This window comes from Hyperoodon ampullatus, assembly GCF_949752795.1.
Source record: "Hyperoodon ampullatus genome assembly, chromosome: 17".
Taxonomy (NCBI): domain Eukaryota; kingdom Metazoa; phylum Chordata; class Mammalia; order Artiodactyla; family Ziphiidae; genus Hyperoodon; species Hyperoodon ampullatus.
Genome location: NC_136930.1, coordinates 42415696 through 42432732, shown reverse-complemented (window position 1 = coordinate 42432732; position 17037 = coordinate 42415696). Strand labels below are relative to the sequence as shown.

Sequence of the window (17037 nt, the reverse complement as noted above, 5' to 3'; positions counted from 1 at the left end):
TTTGGCACGCAGGTTGTTACTAATCATTAAAATTCATTTTCAAAAGAAAGAGTTTTTGCCAAAAACAAAAACATCCTTTTCATACAGAGCATTACACTTAGTCTACTTTTGTTTAAAAGATAAAAATAAAAATCAGGAGCTCAGAGAAATTAAAAATGGGTGATTTGTGTAAGACTATAAATCCAGTTTTGTCCGAACTGAATGCTTATGTTTTTAGACAGTAATGCTAAATTCCATTAGTTTGGTGAAAACTGAACTTACAGCAATAAAAACTATGACAAAATGGATAGAAAAGGAGCATAAAACCCATTATTTCTCTAGTTTTACAACTTAAAACCCCAAAATACAAAGATACTTTTATGTTTCTAGGAATGCCTTATAGGTAGACAAAATGTATCAATTTATTGGTAGAGGGAAAGTTAAAATTTTATTATATTAAAGAAGATTCTATATTAAAGAAGATTCATTTAATTTTGGAATGAACACAATTTTTAAGGTCTGAGAGACTAGTGCCTAAAGACATTAAAGGGAATTGGGTAACTTTAGTAAAACACTTAAGATAAAAGGCAAGGTTGGTGAAAATCACTTCTAGGAACAAATTCTCTGAATATTCAACCAGGTTAAATATTTACAGCGTCTAAGGCTTTTAATGGCAGTGAGTTCCAGGAACTGACATAGCGATTTAGGTCTCTGTAGTTGATACAGAGATCTACAACAATGTCAGACATGACAATAAATTTGGTCTAGGCCTGCCCCACATATAGAGCTTGCACTATATTTTAGAGTATATAAACTACTTGAGGGCTCTGAGCAATAATGAACCAAATTAATTACTGTACAAGAGCAAACACTTCTGACCTCACTCTAACGAATAAACAAAAGAATGGTACTGAAGTAGGAATTACTTGAATGGAATCAAGAAGCTTATACACTGGCTATAATCCAAAGTTCATAAAGCTTCTGACAGTGTATGTGAAATTTAGTGGGCATATACATTGTTCTGGGGAAAAGGCTTTTATAACACTCTTAAAGAAGTCCATGGCACAAAAAAGGGTAAGAAGTACTTCACAAAAAACACAAATAAGAAACCAAAAAAAACCCCCAGATTAATCAGTGAGAAACCACTCACAAGAAAGAGGTTTATTTTGGGTCATTAATCTTAAAAGGAAAAATAAAAATAGTAAAAGAAATTTTAGGATCCTATATGCATATGGATATTTGGAATTTAGGGCCCATGATACACTTTATAAGGCAGGACACCCAGAAAATAAAAAGAGACATATAGATATATTTCACTAAAAAAGATTAAATGTTTTTGGCCAAAGATGCCATAAAGTTTAAAGGCAAATAACTGCATTACAGATACAGGGTTTGTATTTATAGAATATAAGGGAGGCTCTTCAAATTGCTAAGAAATTTAATAGAAAAATTAAGTAAATGATATGATATATCAACCATAAAAGAGCAAATTCACTGGCCAATAAACACTGAAAAATCTGTTCATCCTTATTAATAATCAGGAAAATACAAATTAATGTAAACAATATGAACTGTCAATTCACAAAAGAGCAAACTCAACAGCCAATAAACATTTGAAAAGTTGCTCAAACACCTGGTTTCATTTCCCTTCAGCATGAAGGATTTCCTTTAGGATTTCTTGTAGTGCAGTCCTAATATATTGGTGATAGATTCTTTCATGTGAAAAATGTCTTTGTCTTCATTCATAAATGTTATATATTTTTTTTACCTAGAATTTTGGGTTGAGGGGCTTTTATTTTTCTTAATTTTCACGATTTAAAGATGTTGTTCTTTTGATCACTACAGTTTCTTATGAGAAGTAAGCTAACAAAATCTTGGTTCTCTTGCATGTAATGTGTCATTTTTTTCTCATGATACCTTCAAGATATGCTCTTTATCTGTGGCATTCAACAGTTGGATTATGATGTGTGTAGGCATGGCCTTCTTCATGTATTTATCTTATTAATTTTTCTCCCCTCATTTCTGGCCTACATGTAGCACTCAATAAATATCTGCTGAATTCACTTAGGAAAAAAAAAAAATCAAGTCATCCTTTGTAATTTTGACAGAATCCAGAGGGAGTCTGGAAGCACAGGCTAAAGCAACTACTCACAAAAAAGAGGTTTATTTGGAGTCTCATGTTTTACCATTAAAATTTAGGTTAATCTGGCACACAAGGACATAAAAGAGTACTTACTCCTTACTTTTTTCTTTGAGTACATGTTGATTCTTCAAAGTGCTATATTGTTTTGTGACTTCCTGTCCCTTCAGGAATACTGCTACATTCCACCAGGGATATTCATACCAATTTACATAGAGGATCTCACATTTTATATCAGAGTCGATCTAAACTAACAAAATGACATTCATATACCATTTGAGAGTTTGCAAAGTATTTTCATAACTATCTCACTTAAACTTCCCAACAACCTGGTGATCAACTTTGGATATAGCAGGTGCTAACAATTTTACAGAAGTTGGTTTATCAGGACTTATCAAGAAGATAAAGTAGAATTAAGTGAATAAATAACATTCATTACACTTTGGGTGCAAAGGGATTCTCAGGGCATGAGGTTTATTCAGTCTTGGTTTAATTCTCAGGAAAGAAAAAAAAAAAAAGGCCCTTGGTATTTGGGGAGAAGCAGCAAGGAGACCGTGGGAGTCAAGTGATCAAAGAACGGACAAAAGGAAGGAGCAGACATAAGAAGGTAATACCAGGCCAAACATAAGTTCTATTTATGTGATGACTGGCTTAGAACTGGTTTATATTTAAACAACAACAACAAAACCTGAGCTTAGTTCTAAATAAGGTAAATATCTAAAGAAGATATCCCAGAGCTCTAGTTTTGAGCCACAGTCCTACATTTAGTAAGACCCTCAGAAATCACCATACTATTGAGTATATCAAAGTAAAAGAAAAAAAATTGTTTGAAGATTAATAATAGTGGAGTCCCAGGCTAAAACCATAATGGGAACAGAATTTATTCTCAGCTGGGATAGCTATGGATAACCAGAACATGTGGAGTAGGACAATCCTCCCAAGGCTATAATGACTCCTAAAGTAAGTCTCTAAAATATAAGGTCTCTGGTAGATAACTCCAAGTAGTAGGTAGCTGTCTATTATGTCGGGACTGAGCTACTACTAAATATAAACTATGAATAAAAATTTTTTTCTTATTATCGTCAAAAGTTTCTTCATATCCCTTTGTAGTCTATCCTTCCTACCACCCCCTTCTCCTTCCCTCTCCCTGCCCTGCCTCCAGGCAACCAGGAACCTACTTTCTGTCACAATGTAGTAGTTTACACATTATAACATTTTATATAAATGGAATTATACAGTAAGTACTCTTTTTTGGTCTGGCTTCCTTCACTCAGTGTAATGACTGCACTATTTTTTCATGATCTTGCATTTTATCAATAACTCAGTCTTTTTTATGGCTGAATAGTATTACATTGTATGGATAAGCCATAATTTGTTTAATTTGTTAAATTCACTTACTGATGAACATTTGGGTTATGTTTAGTTTTTGGCTATACAAATAAAGCTGTTAAATACATCCATGTAGAAGTCTCTGAGTGGATATACATTTTTGTTTCCCTGAAGAAATACTTAGGGAAGAATGGCTCAGTCATATGTATTTTTTCTCCCCCTCCAGGAACTTCAAAGTTGTTTCCAAAGTTGTTATGTAATTTTTACAGTCCCATCAGTAGTATACAGAGTTCCAGTTCGTTCATAATACTCCATCTTTTAAATTATAGCCAACCTAATAGGTATGTAGTGGTATGTTTTCATGTTTTATTTTGTTTTTTCCTGATGAATAATGATGTTGAGTATCTTTTCATGTGTTTACTGACCAGTCACACATCTTGTGTGGTTCTAATCTTTTCCCCATTATTTGTATTCATGTTATTTTATTTATTGTTCTTTGTCTTCAGGTTACCAAGTAGAAAGGATTCCATAAATATTCTGGTAACAGTTTGATAAATGTGTTGCTAATACTTTTTCCAAGTGTCTGGCTCTCTGCTATCTTAATGTGTCTTTCGAGGAGAAAATGTTTTTAAACTTGATTATGCCCAATATCTAGATCAATTTGGGGACAGCTGCCATCTTAACAATATTGTATCTTCTAATCTATGAACAGGTATCTCGCTCCAGTTAGATGTTCAAGTTCTCTCAGCAATGTTTTGTGGTTTTCAGGGTAGAGGTCTTGGACATCTTTTGTTAGATTCATTTGTGTATGTTTGTTGGCACCAATATAAATGGAACTGATTCATTCCATTTTCCAGTTGTTAGCTGCCAGTACAGAAAAATACAATGGGTTTTTATATATTTATCTTGTCTCCTACAACCATAATAAGTTTGTTAGTTCTAGTAATAGTTTCTTAATTCCTCCAGGATCTTCTGTAAAATATTTGATCATATGAAAATAGGGAGAGTTTTACTTCTTATCTTTGTGTCTTTTATTTTTTTTGCTTGGTTAATTGCAATGGCTAAGATGGCCAGTATGACAAAGAACAGGTGATAGAAGGTGGCATTCTGGGCTTTTTCTTGATCTTAGTGGGAAACAGTTCAATATTTTAGAATTAAGTGTGATATGTGGTTTCTCAGATATGAGTTATTATTTAATGTCCAGATATTTACAGTTTTCCTAGTTAATTTATTATTGATTTCTAATATAATTTGACTATGGTTAGATAATATACTTTACTGATTTTAATTCTCTTAATATAATGAGACCATGTACACCTGAAAAAAATGTGCATTCCATGGTTGCTGAATATAGTGTTCTATAAATGTCAATTAGGTCAAGGTGAGTTCACAGTATTTTTCATATCTTCTATATCTCCAATTATTTATTTTTCATCTAGTTGCTTTACAACCACTGAGAGAGATGGTATAAAAATTTCCTAATATGATTGAATAGAATTACCTGTTTTTTCCTTTAATTCTGTCCATTTTTCTTTCATGTCCTTCTTTATCTCTGGTAATACTTTTTCTTTTTGTCTATTTTATTTGATATTAAAATAAATAAGTCCATCCTTCTTATGCTGTTTGTATGGTGTATTTTTTCCTATGCATTTATTTATATTGTTTCTTTATATTTTAACTGTTTCTCTTTTAGGCAATGTATGTAGAGTCTTGCTTTATTCCTACCCTAATAGGAGCAGTTGGACCAGGGGTCAGCAGACTTTCTGTAAATGGTCAGATAGTAAATATTCTAGACTTTGTGAGCTACATAGTGTTCTCCCTTGCTGTTACTTAATTCTGTGGTTGTAGCATGATGGCAACCTTACACAATATGTGAAAAAAAGCGTGTGGCCAAATTTATCTGCAGGCCTTAGTTTGCTGAATCCTGGTCTAAACACTCCCAGTTAGGATCATAACATTTAATGTAATTCTTGCTAAGGCAGGATCAGCCCTACAATTTAATTTTCTGTTTTCTGTTTCCATCCTCTGTTTTTTTGTTTGTTTGTTTGTTTTTGCAGTACGCAGGCCTCTCACTATTGTGGCCTCTCCCGTTGCGGAGCACAGGCTCCGGATGCGCAAGCTCAGCGGACATGGCTCACTGGCCCAGCCGCTCCGCGGCATGTGGGATCTTCCCTGACCGGGGCACGAACCCGTGTCCTCTGCATCGGCAGGCGGACTCAACCACTGCGCCACCAGGGAAGCCCCATTTGATTGTTTTTATAGTTTACTTCTCCACTGAGAATTCTTACGTTTTTCATTCAGTGTTGCTTTCCTTTACACCTCATAAAAGAAAAATTATAATAGCTGTTTTAAAGTCTTTTTTGCAATTCAATTATTTAAAAACCAAATTGGGAACATTCATTTATGTTGTTAGTTTTTGCTTTTTTTCTCCCCAGAGTATACAGAAATAATCAGTGGGACTGATGGGCTGCGATGGGCTTCTGCTGCTATGATAGAACTAAATCTATTTTTTCCCTTTTAACAGCTTCTGTGATAAAGGATCTAAAGAAGGTGAATCTGTTTCTCTATAATCTGTTTGCTAGAGCTGCCATATAAAAGTGCCATAAACTGGGTGGCTTAAAACAACAGAAACTTATAGTTTCATGGTTCTGGAGATTAGAGAGTCCCTACTCAAAGTAATAGCAGGGCCACGCTCTGGGACTCAGGAGAATCCTTCGTTGCCTCTGGTTCTTCTTCTGGTGGTAGCCAGCAATTCTTGTGTTCTTTGGCTTGCAGCTGGATCAGTCCAATCTCTGCCTCCATTCACATGGCACTCTCCCTGCACATCTTCACGTCAACTTCCCTCTGTGACTGTCTATTTCCAAATTTCCCTTTTTATAAGGATATCAGTCAACTCGATGAGGGCTCACCCTAATGAATTCATTTTAACTTGATTACCTCTGTAATGATCCTATTAACAGATAAGGTCACATGATGAGATACTACAAGTTAGGAATTCAACATATCTTTTGTCGGAGACACAATTCAACCAACAACAGTTTTCCTTCCTCTAGGAAATGCATTTCAACAACCATCAGCACTAGCATTCAAAGAATAATCTAAGAGGAGTTAAGTCATTTCATAATTATTCTCTTCTATACTACTATGGGTTATAATAGAATGGCAAATGGCCATTAATCTGGAATATTTACTATTATTCAAAAGAATTTACTACTGATTATAAAAGAAATTACTTTTATAATGGTGGATAAGCTATTAGTTTAGTATAACTGCCTCATCATAATTCTAACTGTATGTATTTTTTTAATAAGGCCATCACCAAGATTAAATTAGCAGGTCCGATCTTTTCAAAATGCACAAATATATATGAAAGTTAAACCAAAATGTAGAGTATACAGTAAGTGGAGCAAGGCAGAGAGAAGAGGGGAAAGGAGGAGGATGGTTTCAGTAAGGAGGCTCTATAACATATGAATAATATTTGAACCCACTTAAAAAAACACACTTTAAAAACTAGCTCGTCACCACTAATGCTGGAATAAACAAAGATTTATCGACATTGACCTAACAGATCCAATGAAACTCTAAAAAGTATTGTTTTAAAAATATAATTTCAGGGGCTTCCCTGGTGGCGTAGTGGTTGAGAGTCCGCCTGCCGATGCAGGGGATACGGGTTCGTGCCCCGGTCTGGGAAGATCCCACATGCCGCGGAGAGGCTAGGCCCGTGAGCCATGGCTGCTGAGCCTGCGCGTCCGGAGCCTGTGCTCCGCAACGGGAGAGGCCACAACCATGAGAGGCCCGCGTACCGCCAAAAAAAAAAAAAAATATATATATATATATATATATATATATATAATTTCAAATACTATTCAACGTTGATAATCTGCGTAGAAAATATACAAGAGTCTGAGGTCAAAGAAATAAGTATTAAATTATATGTAATTAATAATTTGTATAAACCCAGGAGATCTGTATTCATACTAAATTATAAAACTGTAGAATATAACATGTTTGGCCTATACCAACTGGAATGTTAAAGGATTAACAAAATACCTTTTTTAAAGAGTAAACAGTGCTTTTTTTTTTTTTTAATACTACACGTTGAGCAAAAGAAGTTTTGAGTGAGAATCTGATCGGAAATTACATTTGATCACTTCAACAGACTCTTCCAGTCTGACAGTAAAGTAGTTCTTCACCGTTTAAAAAACTTTACATCTGCAACTGATTTCATTCCATCAGCCAAAAGATGCATTTATGCTGCCACCATTACATTTTCAGAAGAGTTTGAATTACAAAACTTGAGAGAACTTCAAAGCAATACTTAATCTAACCATTCTGATCTTGATGGCCCTGTTAAAAATAATTTAAAACACTTAATAGAAGAGAAACCCTTCAACAAAATGAGTAACAATTGTTCTTAAATCACATTATTTTAAATTTCCTTTCATAAATCAAATGTACCAACCTGGGGGTTCGAGCATTTTATCTCAAGTGACTCTAGGTCAACATGCAGACAGACAACAAATGAATGCCTCGTATCAGGTCCTGTAGCGAGTAGTTTTTGAGATGTAACAGCTAGAGTAGAGGTACAACCCATAGGTTCCACTAGGCAAAGTGTCACTTGTTTTCCAAAAAGGGTGTATATGCTGAAATGATGCAAGCTGATTGTCCAAGGAAAGGCATCACCTGATGATGGGGACAAAAGGGGGTAGGGAGGCACACAAACAACAATATGGTTAATTGTCAGTTGATAGTAAGGTATCTACTGTTAATATTTGAAATATAAAACAGTTAATATGGCATCATAATTAGCATATACTGTATCCCAGAGACCAACATGTTAAACAGTTTATATGTTATATAAGGGTTACCTTTTAAAAATGTTTATATTTGTATTTATTATAACATACTACTATATCAATAATTATGTACATTATAAAACATACAAAAGTAGAAATTAAGGAAATGAGATAAAAATATAAATACAAGTTCTAACTTTTTCTTCCCTCACCCTTGTACTAGTGGGTTGTACAGTGCAACCGCTGGGATGTATGCATTATACCTTGGAGACCACAGAGAATGTGTTAAATTAGGAAAATTAGGAAAATGAACTAAAGGTGACCACAGATCTGACTGCAGAATAAAAAAAGAATAAACAATTTACTATGGTCTGTTGGACCATCTGCATCAGAGTTATATGGGCGCTGATATAAAATACAAATTCCTGGTTTCTACTTCAGACCTACTTAATCAGAAATCTCTGATGGTTAAGACCCAGGACGCACGTACATATCTTCAGTTGGTGATTCTTATATATGTTATTTTTAAATCAAGTATATTTTATTTAAAAATAAAAGTACTCATACATTTCAGAATTAACAGCAAAATTTCTTTTATTGTTTTAAAGTTTTTTCTTTTATTAATTTACCAGAGAAAAAAATTGTTAATATAAATTTATGAGATAAAACTATCTTTTTTTTATTGTGGCTATAGATAAAATACTTTGTGAAATAGCATTAAAAACATACTCAGTATTAAAACATTCGTAAATATTCATTACCGGGATGCCAATTTAATGGAAAATATGTTCCTAAGACTTGTGTTTTTGACTTTGCAATTCTACTAGCACCTGATAGTATAGATAGTATAATACAGACTTCTTTTTAAATATCTAGATTATTTAAAAACAAATATTTATCTTTTAATTAGAGAGGTACTAGTGTCTCACTGAAAATAACTTAGAAAATATAATATATAAAGAAAAAAAGCAAAACCAGACATAATTCACCTTCCATCTTGCTACTCCCAGGAATATGCACTATTAACATTGTTATTATTTTTCCTTCAAGTCTTTTTTCTCCCCCCTGTAGTTTTGGACATGCTCACACAGAGTTGGAACCAGATCACATCATACTATTAGGTTCATATTATTTTTTAGTAAGGAAAAAAATACCAAGTGAATAACTAAGTAGATCATGCTATAAACATATATACTAAAGGAATATAAATAAGTATTTGAATTGTGAATGGTGATAGTCAGGGGATGCTACAAGATAGATTCTCATATGTTTGAACATTCAAAATGTCTTGATCAAGTAGTTAATAAAATTAAAATTAGAAACTTTGAAATTGATACCTGGATAATAAAATAAATCTAGCTACATAGCAGTCCACAACAACTTGACTGGAAACAATGGAAACTGCATAATAATATGTGGTCAGCACCGTGGTACTCTGCCTGTCTTAAGACTTAAAATATTTTGCCCCCAGGAAAGAATGACAAACTTTAAATCATCTGTAACTAATTCTGAAATTATTTTAAAACCTACACAAAGTTCCATGCTATTTACAAAATAACGGCTTTGCCAAATTTGTTTTAAAATACTTTGGAATGATTTCAGGTTACATATTTTAAAATCTGTAGCGAGATATACATAGTCTTTCAAATTTTATGTTATCCAAGAAATGTTAAATGGTGATTATGTTGGGTAAAAAGCACCACATTTAAATTCATGAAATAGAAAAAATGAATTCCAAATGACATTGGTACTATCTCAGATATGTGTCTCTGCTTCTTCTTTGGAATCAGACCATAACCTGAAATTGGGTATACCATATTCTAAGTCTTAAACAGAACCTTTTAAGGTAATATTTTATGTCCATTTATTTAACAAGCAGATCATCTTTTTTAAAAAGTACACTCTATCTAGAAGAGCTTAACATGTAATGACAAACATTCCCACAATTAATCACTGTGAAAAAATTATCAAAACATAACACATCATTACCTGCACACCTATTCCTTTTACACACACATACACACACGCACACACACCCCAAAATAAAAAGCACCTCATCTATTTACAACACTGGCAATATACTGTTCTGAGGACTCCGTAAAATATGCTCAGATATCCATGACGGACCAGGATAATGTACTATTCTGAGACCTTCAAGACTAGTATTTGAACTTTAATTAGAAAGTGCTACGGGTATAAAATGAGTCTTTCATTTTAGAAAAATTATTTATTGCTGGCAGAATTCAGAAACAGTCAAATTGTCTAAAGAACAAGAAAAAAATAAAAACAAAGCAGGAAGATTGAAAATTCCATTTCTGTGTGAAACCTCTATACAATTAACAGAGAGAAGAATACCAATAAATTAATTCTCAAAAAATGATAACCAAACACTAATGAACTTCAGATGAATTAATGTAAAAGAAAGTGAATACGGCAAAGCTTTGAGACAAAATGAATAAATAAAATTCAGTGTGAGACTATGTGATACATGTGTCAACAGTGGGGGAGAGGGACCCTGATCATATACATCTAATTTACAGTCTTCAATACTGGTGGGCAGGGATCAATATTCTGCAAAGAGAATTGGTCTTTCCCTTTCTAAAGATGCTGTGCTTTATTATAGGAAAAAGTATATATACTTTGCACCAAGGTAAATCACCTTACAAAGATCAATATGGAAAATGAAGAAAGAAAACTGTTCAATATTAGAGATACTCTCCCTCAGTTTTCTTTCTTTCATAACCTTAGTCATTACATGTCTTTAGAAACAAACAAAAAGGTGTCTTTCTTCTTCTCCTTAACTCTTTTCCCTATGTCCCACAATCCAGTATGTCTCAGGCAGGTTTTTATTTCAAATATGAAATAGTGTAATCAGGAATATTTTACTGCTAATTGTGAGGGTTAACAATTTGGAAACAGATGCAGTGTATTCTACAAACATAAATGAGCCAAAAGTGCTGACACTGTTTCCCCAAACCACTTAGCACTAAACTGATTTACAGACAGTTGAGATAAAGGGTTTCTTTAATTCTACATGATATTAATTTAAGCAGTGGGAATGTTCAAGGAATGAAGGCATTAAAAAAGATATAAAGCATAATCAATTCTCCTGGCAGAGGAGAACTGCTGAAATGCCTGGAAGAGAAGGAAATGAAAATGAGCAACATATAGTTTTATTTGCTCTGTAACCAAATTTCTACTTTGGAAGAAAATACTGCTTTGTATTAGGAAATGTAAAATGTATTGCATGTATAAAATAATATAAATTAAAAATATATTAAATTTATATAAATATATAAAATTTATATTGAAAAATATCATGATTATTAAATCATGATAAAATAGATAATTCATTTCAAATTTGTGAAATATTTTTTTCATATCTAGAAATCCAAGCATTCAGTGCTTGATTCACTTTTTTAATCCTTCCATAGACCTTTGTGCATATATAAATGTTTATAAACTCAGCATGTATTAAAAAAAAAGGGGAGGGGGTGTTTCCCTGGTGGTGCAGTGGTTAAGAATCTGCCTTGCAATGCAGGGGAGACGGGTTCGAGCCCTGGTCCGGAAAGATCCCACATGCCGCGGAGCAATTAAGCCCGTGCGCCACAACTACTGAGCCTGTGGCTCTAGAGCCTGCGAGCCACAACTACTGAAGCCCGCGCACCTAGAGCCTGTGCTCCGCAACAAGAGAAGCCCCCGCGATGAGAAGCCCGCGCACCGCAATGAAGAGCAGCCCCTGCTCGCGGCAACTAGAGAAAGCCCGGGCGCAGCAACTAAGACCCAACGCAGCCAAAAATAAATAAATAAAATAAATAAATTTATTTTTTTAAAAAAGCATTCAGTGCTAACTAGTATTCACGTCTGAAAGTTATTACTGGTTTAATCACAACTTAATCATACAATTTTCATTACCGTATAAAGAAATATAATACTGTTTTTTTAAGATTCCTTAAAATTTATGATTGCAAATATAAACAATGCAAAACCAGAACAATTATTGCTTTTAAAACTAAAAGTAACCTCAAAGACTAGTGTCCTTCAAGCAATTAACATATCAGTAATTACAGTTTTAAAAGAGGTGTCAAAATTACAGCAATGCAGAATTTATTTAAGGTCATATGGTCAGCTAGCAAGACATACCCTCAGTTGCTACAGCTTGTCAAGATATGTTACAATTAAACATTTTCTAAAGTGACTTATCACTAACTAATGGCACTTCTTACCTCACTTAAATTATTAAATAGACACCTACATAATTAAGGAAACATTGTCATAAAATATTTCTTGGGCCTCATGACTCAGTGATATGATATATGGATTATAACTTAAAAAATAAATATAGGGTATTTTAAATATCCTTATTTTTAAATGCTGTTTTTTGCTTCCTGATTGTTTTCTACTTTAGCTTTTTCTTAAATAAATGAATAGCCAATTATCCCTTATTAAGCTTTTTAATTGAACATGTATTTTACAAACACCGTGTTCTCAAAACTTTAATAACATAAGAAACGTGATTAAGACGTGATTCCCTTTCCAAAACATTTTCAGCTATATACATTATATTTACAAAAATAATAAAAATACTTATAAACATTTACAACACAAACATCCTAGATAATAAATTCATTTATCATTTCCCTTAACACAACACATAATACGTGTAGACATTTTAGTCAATTTGAGTTAAATCTATTACCTTCCCAAGACTTCTGCAAAAGCACTGTTTACTGCTATTAGATGAAAGTCAAGACTGACTAATGCATAAAAGCTTTGCCATGTTAACCTTCCTAATAAACGAGTATTTGTTAGGAATAAAAGATACACATTTGTGTATTCATTTTATATTACTGACAGAGTATATCAATTTACTTAAGTTGATAAACTGATTTACTGAGTGCATTAGAACACTATGACACTGCCTCTACAGCATGAGCCTGGATTTTGCACCAGGAGACTTAGGTAAATATCCTAGCTCTAATTATCCCTTAGTATTAGAGGAGAAATGCTAATTCCTAATTCCTCTGCTTTTTCCACATGAAGTGCTAAGCCATTTCATGCCTTTTCCTTCACAAGAATTGAGTGGACTATTTCATTACAGTAAAAGAACCAACTTAGTGACAAAAGAAAAGATATAAGAATAAAGAGCAAAGAAAAAGGAAAAAGGTTAAAAAAAAAGGTAAAAAGTAAAGTCCTGATTAATTTCACTTCTTTCATTATTTGGTATTATTATTTAAAGAATTTTTTTTGGAAGATAGGAAGTTCACAGATGACCCAAGGACTCTTTCAGTTTAAGAAACTATTCCAAATACTAAATTAAAGAGTTTGGGGACTTCCCTGGTGGTCCACTGGTTAAGACTCCGCCTTCCAATGCAGGGGGTGTGGGTTTGATCCCTGGTCAGGTAGCTAAGATCTCCCACACGCCTCACGGCCAAAAAAAAAAACAAACCATAAAACAGAAGCAATACTGTAACAAATTCGATAAAGACTTTTAAAAAAAAGTGTGATAATGAAAGAGTCTGAATCATTGAATTGTATTTCGTGAAAACCTCATACAGAAGGGAATTATATGGAAGAAAACCTGAGTCCTGGTGATCATGTTTATCCATAACTTGGAGCCTCAAGTATGGTTTCATTCTCTGGGGCTCAGGTGAACCACTTTAAAAACATGCTAAAGCTGACAGGTATGACCAGGGACTAGCTGTGAAATTAGGAATAGAGCAATTTTTGGTATTGAAAATAACTGTTACTCTGTAGCACAAGATTCTATCACGTTATCAGTGCCAACTGATGGACAATCTAGGTCAAACAGTTACCTAAGGATATAAAAAAGGAACAAAGAAGTCAGGTATGTGACAATCTTATAGATTTGTAAACTGTCAGAGAAAAGGTGACGGGTTAAGTATAGGTATAGATGAGAATACCTAGTAAAGCTATAAATATGAAGAACACCTATCTTTAAAGAAAGTGTAGAGGAAAGGAGCCCATGAATGATATTCAAAAGAAGTAGCCACTATCCACAGAAAACAAATCAAGGAAAGTGGTTATCCAGAAGTTAAGAAAGAATTTCAAAAAAGAATCAATGAACATCAAGGATTAAAAGGTTTCCACTGGATTTGCAAATAAGATGTTTTGTTCTGTTAACTGAATAAACTGAAAGAAATTTTAGCATTTTTATATGATAACAAGGATTAAATAAGGAGGTTATAATTGATGAAGCAGGTTCCGTAAAAACGTAATGCATAGCATATAGTATGCACTCAATAAGTATTTGCTTATGAAGGAAGGAAGGAAGGAAAGGAGAAAGGGAGGGAGGGATGGACTGAGATGGATAAATGAAGAAAAATGGCTTGGTCCTAAACAATGTCAGCAGATGAAAGACTTATTCCAGGTAAGGTAGATTCATTTGTTAAACAAGTATTTACTGAATTAAATATATGCTAGATATTATTCTAGGATCTAGGAAAAGAGCAGTGAACAATATAACCTCACTGTTCTCATGGATCTTGCCTTCTAGTTGTGGAAAGAAGGATAATAAACTAATAATTAAATGACATGTAGTATGTTGATGGTCCTAGATGTTCTGAAGAGCACTTAAGCAGGGTAACAGAACAGGGTGCTGCCACTTTAAGATAGGATAGTCCAGAAAAGCCACTTTGATAAAATGACATTCCATAGAGACATAAGGCATGAATGAGGCTACTTGGGAAAAAAGTGTTCTAGAAGGTGAATAGTAAGTGTAAAAGTCCTGTATCAGGACCCTGTTTGGATGGGAAGTTGTCAATGCTTTCATTAAGGTAATAAGGAGGTTGTATGCTATGTAGGGGAAATAATCAGATAACCTTGAGGAAAGTGGTGAAAATTTATAATAGCTTTTACAGGGAGTGGAAAGGTATTAAAGGAAGTATAAAAAGTTTACAAAATTATCAATGAGGGCCAGAAGTCATTTCTTCCCCAAAACTGTCAAGAACTTCAGAAAAGAAGCTTAAATGTCAAATAGTTGGAACGATCCAAGGCTACACTTTCTTCCAAGAAACTGAGAATCCACAATATCCAAAATATATAAAGAACTCATGCAACTCAATATCATAAAAACAACCTGATTAAAAAATGGGCAGAGGATCTGAATAGACATTTTTCCAAAGAAGACATACAGATGGCCAACAGACACAGGAAAAGATGCTCAACAAAACTAATCATTAGGGAAATGCAAATCAAAACCACAATGAGATAACACCTCCCACCTGTCAGAATGGCTATTACCAAAAAAGACGATAAATAACAAGAGTTGGCGAGGATGCAGAGAAAAGGGAACCCTTTCAGCACTGTTGATGAGAATGTAAATTGGTACAACCACTATGGAAAACAGGATGAAAGTTCCTCAAAAAATTACAAACAGAACCACCATACAATTTAGCAATTCCACTTCAGGGTATTTATCCAATGAAAACAAAAACACTACTAGAAAAAGATATGTGCACCCCAATGTTCAGAGAAGCATTATTCACAATATCTGAGATATAGAAGCAACGTAAGTGTCTATCAACAGATGAATAAAGAAAATGTGGTGTAGGAGGAGGATATCAAGCTGGTAGAGTAGGAGGACACCGAACTCATCTCCCACAATGAACATATCAAAAAAATACATCTACATGTGGAGCATCTCTCACTGAAAACAAACTGGAGACTGGCAGAAAGGCTACTCTATAACCAAGGCTGTAAAGAAAGATCCACAGGGAGTTGGGTAGGAGGGAGGAGAAGCAACAATCAGGGGGACCTGTACTCCTAACAGGGGACACAGAAGAGGAGGGTAATATCAAGGGCTCAAAGATCCTCCCTGGGGAGTAAGTGGTTTGTACCACATTTTGGACACCTCAGTCCTAGAATCCAAAACCAGGAAGACAAGTCCCCTTAGCTGGTTGGAAAGCAATGGGACTTAACAGAAGAAACCAAGACTCTACTCCTGAAGAATGCATGTGCAAACTTGCTAACTCTTTGAAACAAGGCAGAGGAAGCAGACTGAAACTGCCCAGGGCTCTGGTGGGTTTCCTGCAACAAAGGTCACAGCACGTGCTCCTGCCTGCAGCAGGTGCCTGCTCCTGCCCCTCTTACTCTGTCTGGCTCAGCTCCCTCCAGGGCAATGGCTGACACTGCCAAGGAAAGTACGCACCTGGGGATGGAACCAGTCAGACCCAGCATTGCATCTGAACAGGGCAAGAGCAGACATTACTGGCACTGACAGAGAGTGGTGGATTACGAGCCATCTGGAGCTCTGATTGCTGTGTCATGAACGTTACAGCTCAAATGGCACTCCACACTGGGTACCCTCTCCAGGCCCTCTTGCTCTGGCGATACTCCCTTCTGGGGCAAAGGTGTCATTGCCAGGAGGGAGTGTAGTAGAAACTTAAAGGGAATGGAACCAGCTCAGACTGACTTTCAGGGTTTCTTGTCCAGCATCTGGGAATCTGACCCTACCCACCCACATGTGGATGATGACCACTGAGCACAGGAGAAGCTCCAAGCTCACACCTGGCTCTAGTGCTAACAGCAAAAAGAAAAGCAAATTTAAAAATGAGGACAGTTTAAGGGACCTCTGGACATCAGCATACTAACATTCATGTCATAGGGGTCCCAGAAGGAAAAGAAAGGGGTAAAAAATGTATTTGATGAAATTATGGCTGAAAACTTGAACCTGAAGAAAGAAACAGGTAACCAGGTAGAGGAAGCACAGAGAGTCCCAAACAGGATGAACCCACAGAGACCCACAGTAAGACACATCATAATTAAAACAGC

At 34.7% G+C, this 17037-nt stretch overlaps 1 protein-coding gene across 5 annotated transcripts in view; it reads right to left on the bottom strand.

Moving 5' to 3' along the window:
- VPS13B (vacuolar protein sorting 13 homolog B) overlaps positions 1-17037 on the bottom strand; it is a gene marked incomplete at both ends in the record, with an annotated part of 778321 nt that overhangs the window by 405026 nt on the left and 356258 nt on the right. For all 5 annotated transcript variants that reach the window (XM_079722541.1, XM_079722545.1, XM_079722542.1 and 2 more), the window contains one exon: positions 7911-8131. In XM_079722541.1, coding sequence (XP_079578667.1) covers positions 7911-8131 — 221 coding nt within the window. The remainder of the gene's footprint in view (positions 1-7910; positions 8132-17037) is intronic.